The 20,022-nt window shown below is 36.9% G+C and overlaps 1 protein-coding gene and 1 non-coding gene across 2 annotated transcripts; both read right to left on the minus strand.

The window, feature by feature from the left end:
* Window positions 1–3,090: 3,090 nt before the first annotated feature.
* On the minus strand, window positions 3,091–3,162 carry TRNAL-CAA (transfer RNA leucine (anticodon CAA)). Its single transcript has one exon. It is a non-coding gene; the product is annotated as a tRNA-Leu (tRNA).
* A 263-nt stretch (window positions 3,163–3,425) lies between these two features.
* On the minus strand, window positions 3,426–4,107 carry LOC145157596 (putative histone H2B.1). The gene has a single exon (XM_079076622.1). The coding sequence runs from the start codon at window positions 4,037–4,039 to the stop codon at window positions 3,593–3,595; it is 447 nt and encodes a 148-aa protein (XP_078932748.1). The 5' UTR covers window positions 4,040–4,107; the 3' UTR covers window positions 3,426–3,592.
* Between the last annotated feature and the right edge of the window lie 15,915 nt (window positions 4,108–20,022).

Raw genomic sequence — 20,022 nt, forward strand, 5'->3', positions numbered from 1 at the left:
CCGTAAACTCTTGTTCACGGCCGTAAACACCTTTTAAGTGGTGCATTTGGCTGAAAACCCACTTTCATCGATTCGATCAAGTCCCGGTAACATTCCTCAACCGAATACAAGTGTTCCTCTAACACGTTATCTAACGAAATCGCTAATTTAGATACATATATGGATTGATTTGATAATAGGATTCCGTTAAGTGTCACGTGCAACAACTCGAGGATCTCCATTTCAGTCAACGTTTTCACGCAACAACTGTGAGTTCATACCCCTACATTTTCCGCATTTTTAATGTTTTCAGGGAGGGAATACAAGCTAAACATTAATTTTTTTCAAAAACTTATGCAAATCTCATACTTTAACCCTTTTGTACTGTGTTGAGCATAAGGGACGTTTTCACTAAAAATTGCATAGTTTTTCCGGACACGATATTCACTACATTATACATGCGAACTATAATCGGTATAGTTCGGGCTTTTCTAAACATAACAAGTACAGAAACTTTCACTACTAAAACTATGTGCTAAGACAGAAACAGTTTACAGTTACATCACTATTTTATCATGGTTTTCATAACGGTAATTATCACTACATACGGTATACATACGGATTTTCACTATGGTAGAACGCTACTACACTACATGTAAACTAGATTGTACGATACTGTGAGGCGCTACTTCACTACTGTACCCTTAGGTGTACAGGGATAAATCTTATCATTGTATAACCAGAGTCTCCTGGAGGAAGAGCGTGAGATTTGTGAATAGATCTATTCGGGACTGACAATCCCACATCTGGACTGCTAGCTACAGTTAGGCGGGCACGCCTGAGATGTACAAATGTCATTTAACTCGACGCTTGAAGAACGTTGGAAAGGTCTCTAGTCATATCAAGCATGGTTATACGACTCACAATATGTATAAATCACCTTTAGTTTACAACTTAACACTCTTCAACAGTTTTATTTACATTAAATAGAACTAATACACACTACAACTGGAGAACTTTCAGGGTTTTCAAACAGAAACGAGCATACAATGGTTTCACGCACGAAATACTATTACATCATGATTAGCATTAGCTAGTCACATGAAGTAATAATTTCGCATATCACTACAGTTTTCAGTGACAAACATTCATGGTTTTATACAGAATTGAAAACACTACTTTCTCACTAAAGAAAATATCGGATTTTCTTGGAACTATACAAATATTTTACGAACTCATCAACGATTTTCACTACAAACCACCGCTTATGAACTCACCAGCTTTATGCTGATACTCTTTCAAACTGCTTGTATTCTCAGGAAATCAGTAGACAGGTACTTGCTGGATTTTCGAGGAACTGGAGCAATAAGAGTTTTAAGTTTATACTATACAAAGCTATTGAATGTAATTCAAACAAAGTTTCAAACTGATGTAAACATTTTTATTTTAGTATTCACTATACTGGTTGAGTTGCTATGATTGCTATTATTCATTTGTTGTGATACTACACATGACGTCCTCCGCCCCGGAACGTTTCCGCTATCGGTTTCGGGGTGTGACAATAAGAGAGCTGGAACATGAGATCTAGAGTTTGAAAGAGAGTTGGCTACACGAAGAATAGTTCATGGTTAAGGATGTTGATTAATTGATGTCAACATTGTTTGTCTATTACTAACTTTGTGTTCTTGAGAGAAAATAAAAGAAATAACAGTTAAACTTATGTATATTTTTTCAAGTTTAAAAAAGCTTACATATTCTAATATTCTGATAATAAAATAACATTATCATTATATGATTCTTTTTTTAACTTAACTATTATAAATAAAAAAAAATATTCAATATATTTATATGGAATAAAGGACAAATAGAGTATGAATATTGCACCATTAAATCGTGACTTTGTATATTAACATAAAATAGGTGTTAATAATATTAGATGAATTGTCATTCATTCCTTAAAAAACTTGAGAATATAATGTAATAATTTAAATTGCTTTTGCGTTCATAAAAAACGATTGAGAGATCGTTTGGATTGTGAGATTGGTTGATATAATTTGAAAAGAAATTGACATTAATAATTTTTAAATTCAAACATAATTGCAATAACTACCATCGTAGAAACAATACCGTTTACCCAATCAAGTAGTTTAAAATCATATATATATATATATATATATATATATATATATATTGTCCTCTCTAATAAATGAAGATTTTTTTTAACAAATGTCAGTCTCTAATGAGTTTTGACACTTGTCATTTTGTGATATTTTTCAAATAAATAATATACACGTGTCAATTTAAGGTTTTTTCAATTTTTAAAATTAAAAAGTCACATAATCTTATGCTTATATATGTAAAGTATCAATCAATCATCTCTAATAAATGAAGTTTTTTTTTTGCCAAATGTCAATCTCTAATGAGTTTTGACACTTGTCATTTTGTGATATTTTTTAAATAAATAATATTCACATGTCAACTTATGGTTTTTTTCAATTTTTAAAATTAAAAAGCCACATAATCTTATACTTATATGTAAGGTATCAAATATAATAAATATTATAATAAATTGCAATTAATATGTTTCTTCATTTCTTATTTTTTTAAAAAGCCACATAATTTTATTTTTTTAATCAACCCATGTAATATACGGGTTTTACACCTAGTGAATAATAATATAAGATTTTTCACGTATAAGAACCTAGCAATGTGTAATGACACTTTATATTAACAAATTACAAATTGATGCAATCATCCACATAGTATGTTGTTTGTTTGGTTCAAATTACTTTAAACAAGCAATTTTAAAAAGTCGAGTATTTTTTTTAGAGCTCTCTAAAAATGGATTACCTAAATGCAAATGCACCAAATTCACGTTTTTATTTATTCTAGTTTATTGATATTAAAAAACACTTTTAATGAGATTTTTGATAAAATTATCTATAACTTAATTGTGTTGTTTATTATGAAATAAAAAGAGTATTCAAAATAACTAAAAAAATATTCGTGTTAGGGACTAAAAATGACTAATCGAAACTGTACAGGTACTGAAGTGCAATAAACTAGTGTGAAGAGGAACAAAAATAGAATTACATTGTGGAAGCATCTCTGTATCAGAGCCAGGTTTCGATCCTGGGACCTGTGGGTTTTGGGCCCACCACGCTTCCGCTACGCCACTCTGATTTGTTAATTACGTAATGAATATTTAATATAATATATTTAGAACTGTGTTCACATAAATAAAATACAGAGTTAACACATACTTTTTTAATTATCAAGGTTTATAATGACTTTTACTAATAGGATCTTTCATCTTTATTTACTACGAATACAGTAGATTTATTAGTAGGTTTTTAAGTATTTTTCGAAAATAACAAGTTTAATTTAATTATAAATAAAAATACAAAACAATAAGAAAACATGGAGACTTCAACAAGGAAAACCAGTTCTTTAAACATAAATCTTGAATTAAATTCCATTGATTCACAAGAAAATATCAACTCCAATTCATTTGATACCTATTCATCGAGAAAGATACGAGAAAGATACTAATTTTACAATCTGGAAACCTTAAGCCTAAACCAACATCAACATAAACCCTAAACCCCCAAATCTAAGAACTGGTAAATTTTGTCACAGCCTTCGTCCCCTCCGAGACAGCATGCTTTGCCAACTCCCCTGGCAAAACCAATCTCACCGCCGTCTGAATCTCCCTCGATGTAATCGTCGGCTTCTTGTTGTACCTCGCAAGCTTCGATGATTCTGAAGCAAGCTTCTCGAAGATGTCGTTAATGAAGGAATTCATGATCCCCATGGCTTTGCTTGAGATCCCAATATCAGGATGAACCTGCTTCAACACCTTAAAGATGTAGATCTTGTATGTCTCCACATTCTTCTTGCTTCTCTTCTTCTTCTTATCGGTGGCACCGGCGCCAGCTTCCTTGGGAAGCTTCTTCCCGGCCTTCGGTTTTTTCTCGGCAGGGGCTTTTTCAGCGACGGCGGCTTTCTTCTCCTCCACCGGCTTCTTTTCAGCTGGCTTCTTCTCTGCCTTTGGCGCCATTAAAAGGATTTGAATTTAATTCAAGAGAGACTGATTTTGCAGGGAGTGAGAGATGGCTTGTTGTGGTTGTGAAAAGGAACAGACGAAGGCTTGCATTTATATATGGATTGAGAGGCGTGATCTGATTGGTCAGTATTAGTTGTCCTGGATCGTGCTTTGAAAATTGAAATGTTGTAAATTACAAATTTTCCCCCTCTATTGATCTAATTCAAAAACCATTGAATTTGTTTTCAATTTGTTTTTTTTTTTTTTTTTATCTAAAAGTTTAAAAGGTAGAACATCTCTAATAGTATATTTATATGATAGTTCAAAAAATTTGTCACCTTGCTGTTTAATTATATTGATCACTACTTAAATTGCTTTTCTAATTTTTAAATTTTATTATGAACTTTTTATTAATTTAATTATTTTATCCTTATCTATCTAAAATGTTATATAAAACTCTTTCGTTTAACTAAATGTTATTTAAATGCGTCTTATTTTAATATAAACACTCACTCACGTACAAACGATTCACATATTACTATAGTATATATTCATATATTGTATATTTTTATTCTATAAACTTTAAATAAATAATGAATACTTAAAATTAAATCAAGGGGTCAAATATAATATTATTAAAGGGAAAGAGTTAGAGTATTTTCTACCATGTCTTCTTCAAAACAAACCACGACCCCAAGAAGAAAGAAGAAAAAATCTTCAAAATTCGACAACACGCATTCATCAGATCTTTCAGTAAGCCCTACATCACCAAACCTTAGATCATCGATACCTAATAGACCCTTGTTCGATCAACCAATCTACTCTCATGTAAATTACCATTTTGCAGGCATGGCTCCAAATATATATCAATATCCTTAATACATACCAATTCCATAAAAAAACTTCCAACAACAAAACCTTTTACAAACCCAAACTAGTTTCCAAGCCCAAAACACCAATCGAACTGAACCCGCCTTTAACTCGTTTGAGACGGTTATCAACCCCAATTTGCTTCCCAACAAAATTCGCAAACCCAACCATGATGCCTACTCAATAAAGATACTGCTTTTTCTTCCGACGGGCCCACTCCACAAGCCGAACCGGAAGAGGAGCCCATGCCACAACAAAAAGAAAAATGAAGGATCCAACGCTGAGGTTGGACTGCCATAACAGAGAAGATGTTAGTTGAAACATTGATTGACATATCTTAAGATTTGACAAGAGACGATAACCAATATGGCAAAACATTCAATATAAGAGTTTGGAAACGTTTTTGTAATCGGATAGGAAAAATGTATCACTCATATGAGCAAATTTATTCCAAGTAGAGAACGGCTAACAAAAATACCACAAAGTTTAATGTCATTTATATGAATACCGCCTGTAATCCGCGAAGTGGTGTTATTGAAGTGGACATTACTGCAAATCCTTGTGGCATTTACCAAGCAATACACAATAAACGTTTTCTAAAATGAGTCTTTTGAGCTAGTTGTGCACAAAAAAAGTCAAAATGGCTTTGTCTTAAATCGGTGGACGAATTTACAAGTATAATTTCATGAAAAAGCAAATCGACTTAGAAAAATCATAGTCAATCATCTGACGGCCATGTCGACCTTAACAACGCGAACCCATATGAAGTCCCACCTCGTCCTATGGGACACGATAATGTAGAAAAGAAGCTCAAAGGTGTTAGTTTTTCTAGTTATATTGACGCCACAAGTTAGCATCTTCAATGTGGGACATCAAAATCGACAAAATTTTGGAGAGGGATGAAATCAAACAAAAATCTAAAGGTCTAAAACTCTACTCTTCACTTGTTTTATTTTGATTAATAAAACTACTTTCATGTATATACCGATAGTAATCATGGGTTTTCAAAACTTACATCTCTACCTCTAGTACGGATAACCTGTTTTTAGGGAAAATATAGGATTTTCCCAAGATAACACCGGCATTTCTAAAACTGATGGTTTATTTTCTACTAATGGACACTCTTTCAAAACCGCTTTTCATAAAAAAAATATAGGACTTTCTTGAGGAACACTTTTCAAAAGGATTCAAAGAACATTTTCCACCAAAACCAAAATGCTTATGAACTCACCAGCTTTATGCTGATACTCTTTCAAAACTGCTTGTATTCTCAGGGAATTAGTAAACAGGTACTTCCAGGAGCTCGGAGAAGTCGAAGTGTTAGAGTCGCGTCTTTCTATTTTGCTTTTGATATGAACAAAACTATGTATTAAAACAATGTAAACCTCTTTCATATATGTATTAAATGTCTGGTTGTGTTTACTATGCTTGCTATGATACAATTGTTGTGATACTACGCATGACGTCCTCCACCCCGGAACGATTCCGCCATCACGGTTTCGGGGTGTGACAGATTGGTATCAGAGCCCTTGTTTATAGCGAACTAAGTATACCGAACCTTACATGGTATACAACTATAAATACTAAGGGGCCTAAGTGCTCTAAACTAAAAGTATACTTTCAAAAATATAAGTATTTTTATAAAAGTATACAAGTATACCTAAGAACCTGAAATTGTGTCATAGGTAGAACAAAACAAAAGTATTTGGATGTTGAGACACTGCGGTTAAACCTGGGCAGTTATGTAATCATGTCTAAGATCAATATAGTATGATCAACTATATTCATTCGAGACATGACCAACATGTGCTTGGGAGTGACTGTGGTGTTGCAGCAAGCCTAAAACTTACCTAGATACCAGAAGAATTCTAGAACCGAACATAAGGGTTAAAATACTATAGGAGTATTTTAGGATGCTATTATTTTAGGATGCTATAGCGACCGGACCGGAAACTTACCCAAGAATCCAATCTTCAAGAATCAATCTTGTAGCTATAATACATTGGGAGTATTATTAGATTCGATGCCCATTAACTATCCCTTTATCATCACCTCACGTCGATAGCATGGCTGGATTCCATCTTCCTGGCGACCCGTACTTTTCCAACCAAGGAGATGATGGATGGATCGAGGCAGAGCCGGAAGGAAATCATGAAATCCCTTTGGACGATGGATTCGCCGAACCATTACCTGAAGAGACTGACTAGGAACCCGAAGTCGAGAACCTACCTCAAGTGACCCCAATACCAAATCCTAACCCTCGAGTTGGATTCCAAGGTCCAACGCCTATATGGGTCGGGAGTTTGAATAGGTGGAGCCATGAGCAAGACCAACCCCTCCCATGCGACGAAAACTGCAACCTCTACAATCTGAACGAAGGAGGACCCACAGACAGGGCCCTTCCAATCCTGATACGCCGAGTGGCTCGCAATGTGGAGCTAGGTATGGCAACCCTTCGGCGAACTGAGGAGCTCGAAGCGGATTCGAACACCAGCACGGATCGCATTCGTCACTTCGAGATTGCTCACGCGAGAGCTGCAAGGAACAATGAAGCTCTGCAGCGAGAGTTAGCTACAACCCGAACCGAAGTCATAGAGCTCCGAGCCTGCCAGTCAGAATACGAGAGATGCTTGCTTGATGTGGAGCGTCAGCTGGCCGAATTAAGGATTCACTTGAGGAGTACCTGTCGCCAATAGGGGATACTCCACTCAACCTTCCTTTTTGGTCTAAGGGATGACTTTCGTATTTATGTTCTAAGTAGCTCCTTTCTCTGTAGACATTCTTGTCTTGCAGTATTCACTAGTTCTTTATGTTGTCAAATTGTTCATTTGTTGGTATGTTGTAGACCTACTCCTAGGTCAAATTTTCCAAATTTTGTGTAATCTTAATATCGACAGTGGTGGCAACTATTATATTTCAGTCAAAGATTATCATTGTCAAAAGTATACCTTGGAGCGGTAGCATTCAAATTGAGCAACCTTATCAAGGTCCCATCACTGTTTTGTCCTCAAAACATGAATCATAAGATGTGCTTAGACGATTATTCCTTTTACCCATCAATTTCATATCAGTCTCCATGAAAAGCTTCAATGTCCTAATCGGCATAGGACGAATGAGTCTCCCATCGTGCCGATGACCTTTGCTTCGAGAAAGCGATTCGTCTCAATCTTCCTTATGACAGGAGTCCTCACTGGTTTCAGTGATAAGTCTGTTCGAACCCTAGTATTATTTCATGCGTCGAAGCCTAAGAGCATCTACGGAAAGAATGTTATGTATTTCTGGCTCATGTTGCCAATGAGACGCAAGAAGTTAAAGACCTCGAGAGCATCTTCGAAGTCTGCAACTTTCCCACTGTCTTCCCCAAAGGCGTTCCAGGTATTTCTTCCGAGTGCCAAGTTGAATCCCGTATCGACTTGATCCTCGGAACTACCTTTATAGCCAAATCTACAAGAGCCGACGAAAATGTGAGAGTTACTCAGCCAGCCCAAGGAGCTGAGCAACCAGGAGTTTGTAAACTTATTTAATGTGAACTTTGTGTGCTCAAATCTGTTCTATCCTTGCTAAGACCATATCATGGGGATGTGGGCCGAGTCAATGAGAGTCAGATAGCAAAACGGGAAATCTCAATGCATAGATAAACATTTAGGATACATACAGGGGTAACCATTGTTGCTCATAAATTCCTTTTCTTGACATGTAGCAGATCATGCCTCCAAAGGAACGTACCCAACCCACCAATAAGACACCAGTCCTTCAGGTGGACTCAGCTACGTTCCAAGCTACTGTCACGGCAGCCGTAGCAGCCGCCCTAGCTGTTCTTAACGCTAACAACCCAAGTGGGAATAGGAACAGTTTCCACATCACGAACTGTAGCAACACCTCAGGAAACCAACAAGGGCTTTTCCAGGAGGACACTTTGACTCCCAAACCTAAGAGCGCCAAACGAAAATTCTGGAACAAGAGGGAGCGCAAGTTGTGTCAGAAACTTGCCAAGAGACAACAACCCGTGATAGCTCCTACAGCCACAACATCCGCCAAACCAGTGCCAACGCCAGTGTGGCGATATGCTGGAAAACTTCCAAATTGCGAGGAATGCAACTTCCACCACGTAGGAGAATGCCACGAACTTCGATGTAAGAACTGCAACAGGCAAGGACACACCGCTCGTTACTACAGAACACTAGCACCGTCAAACGCCTCGATTTCTGGTGAAAAGATGGGCCAGGTTTGCTACAAGTGTGGCGAACCCGGACATTTCAAAAGAAATTGTCCAGGGGCCGAGGATGGCCAGGAAGCTCGCTTCGCAAAGACCCCGACTGAGCACATCACTTCCACTACCGACGCGAGCATAATTCAAGTGTGCGGTACATGTGGCGAAATGGGACACTTCACAATAGACTGCCCAACAGAAAGGAACAATGAGGAAACCAGAGGAGTCTGACCTCAGTGAAGGAGGAAGCATCGAAGGACCCTGCCTTGTTTTGGTACGTTTTCAAAAACCTAAATGACTAATTCATAATCGTGATTTCTTTCTCGTCCAAAGTTAATCACGACGTACTCTTAAAAGTTGATGCCCTAAGGGGTAAAAAAATTATGATAGCCTAGTGTATACATTCGAGTCAGTTGTGTTTATACATGACTTGTATGCGCCAAGAAATCATAGGAAAGTCTAGTGAGAATCATTCCATCGAGAGTTCATGGTTTCAAAACATCAGGACCCTCGCACTAGTAGTAGTACCTACCGAGTCCAATATCAAACGCAGAAAACACCAGAGACGTTCATTTAGGGATACCAATGTGCTAGCAAAACGATCCTCCCGGACTAACTTAACGCGCGATTCTACGACACCATCCTGCCTAGTTTCGACCGAGTCTATGTTATACCAAACCCTTTTGTCTTAAATCGTTCGAACCGCGAAACTCCCGTCGCTCATGATGACAAACTAGATGCGAACTTCGAAAAATTCATGTCTCTTTGAAACCCGAAAGTCTTCATACGAAGAGTATCATCCACAAAGAGAAGGACAAAGTAAGGGAACCATCCGGACCAATGAAGATGCGTCGTGGGACACACATTTACTCTTAAATGAACTTTCTTGTAACAACGGCGATCGTTCCAGTAGCAAGGCTGCGCTGCTCGAAGCCCTCTACAGCCATAAGTACAGACCCCATCTGTGTTGGGCTGAGGCGGACGACACGCAAATAGTCAAAGAGTCAAGTCCCCGATAGCACTCGCGCGAGTCCTAAAACCATCCGTAGGACGATTTAAAAGATCGTACGAAGAGGGCTACGCCGATGAGAGACAAAAACCATTGGGGTTCCAGATTGGTCGATGTGTCTTTTGCAGGTCTCACCCCGGAAAAGGCTTGATACGCTTCGGAAGGCGTGAAAGCTAAAATCAGGATACGTTGGACTGTCCAGGATCCTTGCTAGGATCAGTCCCATAACGTACAAACTCCAGTTACCTCGAGCGCTTAGCAGCGTCCATCCCGTCTTTCTTGTGTCGAACCAAATAAGTGTTCGTCCGATGAGATACCTACGATTTCCCCTCGACAACCTCGAGTTAGACGAGAGTTCCATGAACCTTAAGTACCTCCATCTTTTCCAAGTCTATGAGTTATACCTCTATTCTTGAATTTCGGGACGAAATTCCCTCTAACGGGGGGATGATGTGACAACCCGAAACTTTTATCTTGTACACTTAGCCAATTCTATCAATGCTAAACTCGTTCAGCTATCTTTTAGCATTGTTTTGAGTCTGTTTGGATGATCTAAAGCCTTGTTCAACCAAAGTTTAAATTAGGGATGGGTTGGTTTAAGATTTAGGGTTGTAAATAGGCCAAGCACTCCATCAAAAGGAGTTTGTGGCCACACACATGAGTGTGTGGCCGCACACCCGAGTGTATGGCCGCACACACGAGTGTGTGGCCGCACACCCGAGTGTATGGCCGCACACACGAGTGTGTGCCCGCACACCCATCCTCCAGCCGCACACTCATCCCAATTTATATAGGGTGACCCCTTCACTCATTCCTTTCATTTGGCTGCACTCTACTTTCTCTCTCTACTTTCTCTCTCTAAGAACTTCATCCAAGAACGCTCTCAAGGCCTCAAAAACGTGAGTTTTCCATCACCTAGCTTATCATACATGAAGGACCCGTTGATCTAAGCCCTTAACCATCAAAGTTCATCATGTTCTTCATCACATGAAGGTGTACGGCCGCACACCTTCATAAGGTGGCCGTACACACCTTAAAGCTCTCCAAAGTGAAGAGTTTGGCCTTCATTCACTAGTAGGACTTGGTATTAGCACAAGAACACCTCAAAATCAACATTTCGGGCACAAATGAGGAGTGTACGGCTGCACACACCCTCTGTACGGCCGCACACTCCTGTGTGCAACCGCACACACATGTGCTGACCGCACACCCTGGCCGCACACACACCCTAATGACCATACACCTCCTTTGTTTGATCACATAAGGTCCCGACAAGCATTTTCAAGTCTTTAGGGTAGTTTCCCGTCATGTTTTGTCATGGAATACCTAAATCTAATACATATATGTGCTATTATATGTTACTAGGATCCACTTGAGTGCGAAACCTCAATTGACACTCAACACTCGTAACCGACCATCCGCTCGAATCATCCGTCAAACAGTGAGTTCATACCCCTACATTTTCCGTGTTTTTAATGTTTTCAGGGGGGGAATACAAGCCAAACGCTAAGTATTTTGTTAAGTTTTAAACTTATTAATGCAGTCCAATGATTTCCATGTTTAATAACATATTCGGATATTTAATCTCTTTTTGTAATATGTTGAACATAAGGGAAACTTCTATTTTGGAAATCCAACTTCATAGCTTTCAGAAAGGTTTTTACAAAACATTTTCCATATCAACTCTAATAAACTATAATGGGTATAGTTTGAGATAACCCTCTAGGCAGTCTCTACTTAATCAAATTTCATAAATGAATATATATAAACTATGGCAGATTTAGTTTATGTTATATGTTTTCTCAGAAGTATAAAGTACATTTATTCAAGGATAATTACTGTTTTATACTGATTTCTCGCTAGTAAACTAGATTATACATAATTGTGAGGCGCTACTTCAATATTGTACCCTTAGGTGTATAGTGATAAATCCTTTTAGTATAACCAGAGTCTCCTGGAGGGAGAGCGTGAGATTTGTGAATAGATCTATTCGGGACTGACAATCCCACACCAGAACTGCTAGCTACAGTTAGGCGGGCACGCCTGTGGTGAACAAATGTCATTTAGCTTAACGCCTGAAGAACGTTATAAAGGTCTATCGGTCATATCAAGTATGGTTATACGACTCGCAAATAAGTATAAACTAACCTTGTTTACAAACTCTACTCTTCACTTGTTTTATTTTGATTAATAAAACTACTTTCATGTATATACCGATAGTAATCATGGGTTTTCAAAACTTACATCTCTACCTCTAGTACGGATAACCTGTTTTTAGGGAAAATATAGGATTTTCCCAAGATAACACCGGCATTTCTAAAACTGGTGGTTTATTTTCTACTAATGGACACTCTTTCAAAACCGCTTTTCATAAGAAAATATAAGATTTTCTTGAGGAACACTTTTCAAAAGGATTCAAAGAACATTTTCCACCAAAATCAAAATGCTTATGAACTCACCAGCTTTATGCTGATACTCTTTCAAAACTGCTTGTATTCTCAGGGAATTAGTAAACAGGTACTTCCAGGAGCTCGGAGAAGTCGAAGTGTTAGAGTCGCGTCTTTCTATTTTGCTTTTGATATGAACAAAACTATGTATTAAAACAATGTAAACCTCTTTCATATATGTATTAAATGTCTGGTTTTGTTTACTATGCTTGCTATGATACAATTGTTGTGATACTACGCATGACGTCCTCCACCCCGGAACGATTCCGCCATCACGGTTTCGGGGTGTGACACAAATGTTGTATAAATTGAAAATGGATTGTGTCTGAAAAATATAACAGATATTAGTTTTTTTATGGCGTTATATATATATATATATATATATATATATATATATATATATATATATATATATATATATACTAGGTTAAAACCCGTAGAACCCACGGGTGTTGATTTTTAATTGAATTTAAAAATAAATTATTTAATAAAATAATATTTCATTAATTTAGAAAACTTATGAGTTGTAATATTGCATATTTTAATAACGTTGTCATATGTTGAATAAAGGGGTAGAATGTCATTTTTTTTTACAAATTCACACATTATGATTGAAATACAAAGAAATATATAAACCTACAATTTGTAATTGTAGTATTTATTATGTAATTGGAATATTTTTATTAAACTTTATAATATGGCACATTAGTTTCACATATATCAATATTCTTATTTTTTTATACAATTAATATAACATTTCAAAAAAATATACATATTAAATAATAAAAAAATCTAATGTTTAGGTATGTGTAAGTTATATTTAAAAGTTTATAATTATATTTGTTGAAAATAGTAATATATAAAAGTAAATATATTATTTAAATATTGTTATTACATAATATAAAAAAATGTAATTAACAATATGTAAGAATCCCATTTATATTTCATTAACCATAATATTAAATTTTAAAAAAGGAATATAAATCCAATAGCAAGTATCTACATGTGAAAGCACGTATAAAACGACATAAAATTTGAGTTGTAAAAAATCTTATTGTTAGAAAACATATAAAACGAAGTAAAAAATGATTTTGTAATGTAATTCCAAAGTAGGGACTGAAATGTTTTAAAAGAATCAATGTTTGATATTTGAGCTTATTTTGTCAACAATTTCCATAGAGGACTATTTTGGTCAAATTAATAAAGTGGAGTGTAACATCCCAAAAATACAGGCCAAAAATTTCATTTTTAAATACATTATTATAAAACCAACAGTATAAGAAAGCATCCATAATATCATGTCATGTCAAAACCCAAGTAGAAATAATCAAAACATGTTATCATAAAACAACATCAGAGTGTAATCCCAAAGATCTCGTGTGCGGAAAACCATAGTGTGATGCGCTGCGATCAAGCCGACTCCTTTCCTTCAAAAACGAAGTTCCTGAAACCAAAACTGAAAACTGTAAGCACAAAGCTTAGTGAGTTCCCCCATCATACCACATACCATACAATCACATAGCATACATACTGTCGGGCAATTATGGGGTGCTCGACCTACCCGATACGGCCATTCTGGGGTGCCGACCTACCCGGTACGACCATTCTGGGGTGCCGACCTACCCGTGTCAAGCCATTATGGGGTGCTGACTACCCGTGTCAAGCCATTATGGGGTGCTGACCTACCCATGTCAAGCCATTATGGGGTGCTGACCTACCCGTCGGTACTAACAACCGACCCTCGGGGTCTATTCCACCCCCTACTGCTACTATCATATATATCATAACATAAACATACTATCAGACATATCTGGGGTGTCCGAACTACCCTTCGGTCCTAACAACCGAACTTGGGGACTATTCCCCTCCTACTACCACTATCACATATAACATATCATGCCAGCATATAAACATATCATCACATACTGTCAGACACATCTGGGGTGTCTGACCTACCCTTCGATCCTAACAACCGAACTCTACTACTATCACATATAACATATCATGCTAGCACATAAACATATCAGGTAGTAGCAAACTTAAATGAATATCACATAGACAATCATCTAACATACAGCTCCTACTGGTGGGCCGGCATTGTGGCCGTAGACCCACCGCTACTGGAAGGTAACTCACCTCACACTGCTGAAGTCCCGTAGACACAATCCCACACTGTTGAAGTCCTGCAGACTCAACCCCAGCTGCTGGCTGACAGATTCCCGAACTGTCAACACCAAAATAACACCCAATTAATAATTGGGTTCCACTACATAACCATAAGTACATACTTTGGATAATTACTACATTACCCAGTGCTAGGCTTTATTCAAGCCCAAGGCCCAATCCAAAGCCCAAAAGTCCAACTATGGCTCAAAGCCCAACATATGGCCCAATTTTCCAAATTGGGCCCAAACCTTTACATGGTCTCATTCTAAGGCCCAACATCATATAATCATTAAGGCCCAAACTATGGCCCATCTATGGCCCAATTTTCCAAATTGGGTCCAAACCCCTTACATGGGCCTTACCCTAGGCCCATTAAATATTCTAATCCATTTGCTTGACTTTGGATGGCCCATTAATAACGCAATCATCAAGGCACAATAGAAGGCCCAACAATACACCCATGTGAAATTAGGGTTTCACATAAAATGACGATTAAGGTTAAGTGTTTCTCACTTAACCCATTAAGGACTTAATCCATTAAGTCCATCATTCTTCTAAATAAGTCATATGGTGTGATTGGGCTTAACCACACAATTCCATTATTCCAATGGCCCACAAGTGGGTCTCAATAAGTCCAAACCCATAAATCCAATATTAGGTTTCTAAATCCTAATTAGGGTTTCCAACCCCATCTTAGCCCAATAGGCCCAATTGATATGTCTTTTGATCAATTAAGGTTTATTAGACTCATTAGTCATCTGTTTGGGCTTTTAGGTCCATTAAGCTTCATTGGGCCCATTAGGGTTTATTAAGTCCATTAAGCCTCATTGGGCCCATTAGGGTTTCTTAGTCCCTTGTCCAAACATCCAAACGAGTCAAAACACCATCAAAGCACACCGCCACCCGACACGGCGGCCGGTGGCGGCAGGAGGCGGCAGCCACCACCCTACGGTGGTGCTTAGGGTTTCTTTCTCATTATTTTTCTTTCCGGTTACATTTTACAATGCTAATCTCTAAAATAACACACACACTAACTAACATAAACACACACACATGGCGGCACATGGTGGCAGCCACCACCTCACGGTGGTGGTGGTTATGATCTTGGGCCAACGCAACACCAAAAGCACTCCAAACATTAATCTAACGCACCCGAAAGCCCACAGCCACCGAAGATGGTGGCTAACAGTGGCGGAGCAGCGGCGGCAGTTGGCAGAACGGCCGCGCCAGGCGGCGGTGATGAGCTTCTTTCGTTTTCCTCCCTAAGAAAAACCATACAGCATTATCCTTACAAGATACAGTCATACACACAGCAACTCACGCACATAGCCACCTCCGCATGGTGGTTGGTGGCGGCAGAAAGAGATGGCATGGTGGCAGCCATGGTGGTTTTTTTCTCGGGTAGTACCAGCCAAATAACACACATGCCACACCACAAATGCCGACATCAACATGTATACTCGAACACACACTCCCACAGCCACAGTCTAGGCGGCGGGTGTCACCGGAAAAGCGAAACAGTGGCCCCATGACCACCGACGACGGTAATGACGTTTCCAACGTCGTACCCACAGTAAACAACGAGAGGGAGAGAGAAGAAGGTGGATTGCGGCTGACTTACCGGCGTTTCTGGTGGCTCACGACCCGCACACGACGAAAACATTGAAGCATTATAACAAGTTTGGCCCCTGACCCCAAAAACTCTTTTCAACATTGATCCAATATTTACCATTCAGCCCCCAGCTTCCATAAATCTTTACAATTTAAATCCAGAATTTACATTTTAACCCTTGCTTCCATAATTCCTTTCATAGTGAGCCCTAATTGTTACCAAGCAGCCCCTGTCTTCCATATTGCTTACAAATTAAGTCCGGATTTTACACTTTAAACCCCCAATCTCTAAAATTGTGACAATTAGCTCCTCAAGACCAACACCTTGCTAAATAATTATCGATTTTAGGACTACTATTCGATTATTAATTAATTTATTTATTAGATAAATAATCGGGTGTTACATGGAGGGGTTGAATTGGTCGATTAGACCAAGAATTGAAATTTGGGGAAAAGGGGTCAGGTCTCCGTTTTCTTCAATTTGTGAAAAAGAAACAACCGATCGAACAAAGGGCTCAGATAGCGTTCGATCGGGAAAAGAAGCAGGGGGAGGATCTCTGGAGTTTCGCTGGACCGAAGGAAGAAGAAGAACAAAGCAGCAAGCTGCTGTCGATTGAAGGTAGGAAGTGGGTCGGTGGTGGTAATCTATCGCAAATAGGGTGAAGTCGAAATAACGCGACCTCCTTGTGGTTGCTCTCTTCGTCAGCAGTAGTAACCGAAAGGGTAAGGACGAAGCAGCGAGGCTGGTCTTCTTATACTCCTGTTAGTGTGGTGCGATGGAGAAGAAATGTTGCCTCGTGGTGTCGTCGGAAATGTCCACCTTCGGTGGAGGTTTTACCGACTGAAACTGACGGAGAAAGAGGGTGTGCCTCTATTGCTCAACGGGAACAGCCATCTACGATGGTGTTTGGCTTGCTTCGATCAACAGCAAAGGGGCTGCTGCCTCCTCAATTTTATAGAAAAAAAAAATAACATCTTGTGGGGTGTTGCTTGGCAGTTCACGAAGCAGAAAAACAAAACAGACAGGAGAGATAGTTTGGCTGTTTGTTTTGGTTTGATTAAAGGTGAAGGATTTCTCCTAATATGGCTGATTATTTGTGTTTCTAATATGTGTGTACTTTTGATTGATAATTGAAGCAATTACTTGACAAGATCTTATGCAGATTAATGAGTGTGAGGGAAGCTTTTGAGTGTAAAATTGTATGTTATATAATCTTCTCCCCTGTGAGAAGATTTTACATGATTAGCTTTTATTCATTTATGCAGTTTTGTTTTGACAAACTATTCTACATAACCTGATGAACGTTTTCTCTACACTATTTGAAATGACAAACTATTTAACAACATTAACAACTCATGTTCATTCGGGCTGAATCAGCTGCAAGTAGAACAAAAAAGGGCTGATGTGGTTGTTTTTGTGTTTTCATTTGCATAGAAAATCAGAGGCGAAGGATACAGGGGGAAAACATGTTGTAGAGGTGTTATTAAATCAAGAGGTGCAAGAAGAAGAAGAAGAAGAAGAAGAAGATAACTCATATACTGACAACATGACAGATAATGAAAAAGGCGATCATGAAAAGCTTATAAACATTATAAAAACCTTTCAAGAGATTCTTAGTTACAGGATTAACTTGCAGGGAGTTTGCTGTTAAGGAAACCCAAAAAGTAAAATGATCAGAGGTAATCTTGAATTGTGTTTAATTATTCTAACAATTTACATATAAATAACTTTTTTTTTTGGGCAATTACAGTTTAGTTATATGCAAGTAGTCTCTCCATTATGTTCAGTTAAGTATATAAAGATAAATTAAATAATAATAAAAACATAGTCTTTTATGAAAATTGTATAAACGACTTCTTTACAGAATGTTATTTTTGTAAAACAATTGGAATATTATGTTGGTAAAGTTGTTTTTAGCAATTTCAAACAATATTGATAATTTTTGTAAAAATTATACTAAAATATATATCAATTTTAATCTCGTCACGTTTTTTAGTTTGTTCATTTAAAATCTTGAGATAAAACCATTACTTCTATTGTAGCGACTTATAAGAATTTTTTTTTTTGACAAAAAACACCTTTAAATAATGTAAACTTAAGGGAAGATTTAATTAAGCATAATTAATAATTAATTATACGTGAAATAATCACAAGGACTTAACACATGCCTGCATCAATTCCAACCATTCCAAGGCACTATGCTATGTAATTAATTAACATGACACATGTCTCGTTAAATTCAAATGTAATCTAATCATCCAAGCTTTCATACATGTAAATGTTGTTTTAGATTACAAAATAATATTAATGTCATAAACATATGCAAAAGTAGGTTGCCCTATTAGGAATGCCAATATTTGGTATAATGTAACAGAAAAGGGCATAAGTGTCCAGATATGTTAATAAAAAAAAACAATATAAATAAAAGTAATGTCAAAAACATATGAGAAAGTAGGTTGCACTGTTAGGATTAATGTCATTAAATAACACATAATTATAAATTGAAGAATGCAATAATTTCAGTTTTTTGTTGTAAAAGGGCATAACTGTCCATTTATGTTACAACAAAATACAGGCAAAGTAACTTTTATTAAAATATAAGTAACAAATAAACATAAAATTTAAAATAAAAATTACAAATTAAGATTAATGTCATAACCAAATGCAAAAGTAGGTTGCCCTAATAGGAATGTCAATATCCTATCAAAAAAATTTTAATGGCATTTTTTTGTCATGGAATGCACACAGAAAAACGAATTAAACAATGCAATAATTTGTGTTTTTTGATAAAAAAAAAAGAAAGAAAGAAAGGCAGCTTTATTATAAGATAAAATAAAAGGGCATAATAGTCATTTTCTGCAAAAAAATAATGTGAAGTAAATAGTAGAAAATATGTATTTGGTTGTGATACAGGATAGCGGTCTAAGCATCATTAATAGGAATTTTTTTTTTATCAAATTGTGATATGTCATAAATATTTAATATCATGAATTGGTAGTGGCAAAAAAGTAACAATTTTTTTTCTGAAAGTATAATACCTAAAAAAAATATGTATAATCCTCATAGGAATGTGAATATTCTAGCAAAAATTATTTAATGGCATTTATTTGACATGGAATACACACATAAAAACGAATTAAACAATGTAATATTAATGTCATAAATTCTTTCGATAATATTGAATATCATTTTTTGTTGACCAACTAAATCGGGTATATATTAATACCATTGTTTCAACAATTACTAAATTCAATATTACAATGTAATATTGGATGCAATCAATCCAGTGTACTTGTAACTGGATTTTAATGGAGTTCATATAACTACAAGACAAGTTCGAGTTGATCCCTAAATAGGATTTAAAAAAATATCAGTGTTTGAACTGTAAAGTAATATATAAATATAAATACATAGTAAAATGGTTCTTGAAGTCTGATTGTCCTCTAATAGAAAGACTGAACAGACTTTGAGATTGCTAACCTTGTGTAGTTGTTCCTATCGTCGAGGATGAATATACAGTAAACGATGACAAAAACGAAATTGTAATGAATTCTCTGAAGCAGAATCATGAACAAAATAGAAGCGTATAGATGGTATAGTGGTATAAATGCATGTATGCATTTATTTGGTGCAGATTTTATGGGATTTAATGAATGGAAATTAATCAACTTCCAATTAGAATAA

The sequence above is a fragment of the Lactuca virosa genome, chromosome 1 (assembly GCF_052849685.1).
Source record: "Lactuca virosa cultivar CGN04683 chromosome 1, Lactuca_virosa_CGN04683_v6, whole genome shotgun sequence".
NCBI lineage: Eukaryota > Viridiplantae > Streptophyta > Magnoliopsida > Asterales > Asteraceae > Lactuca > Lactuca virosa.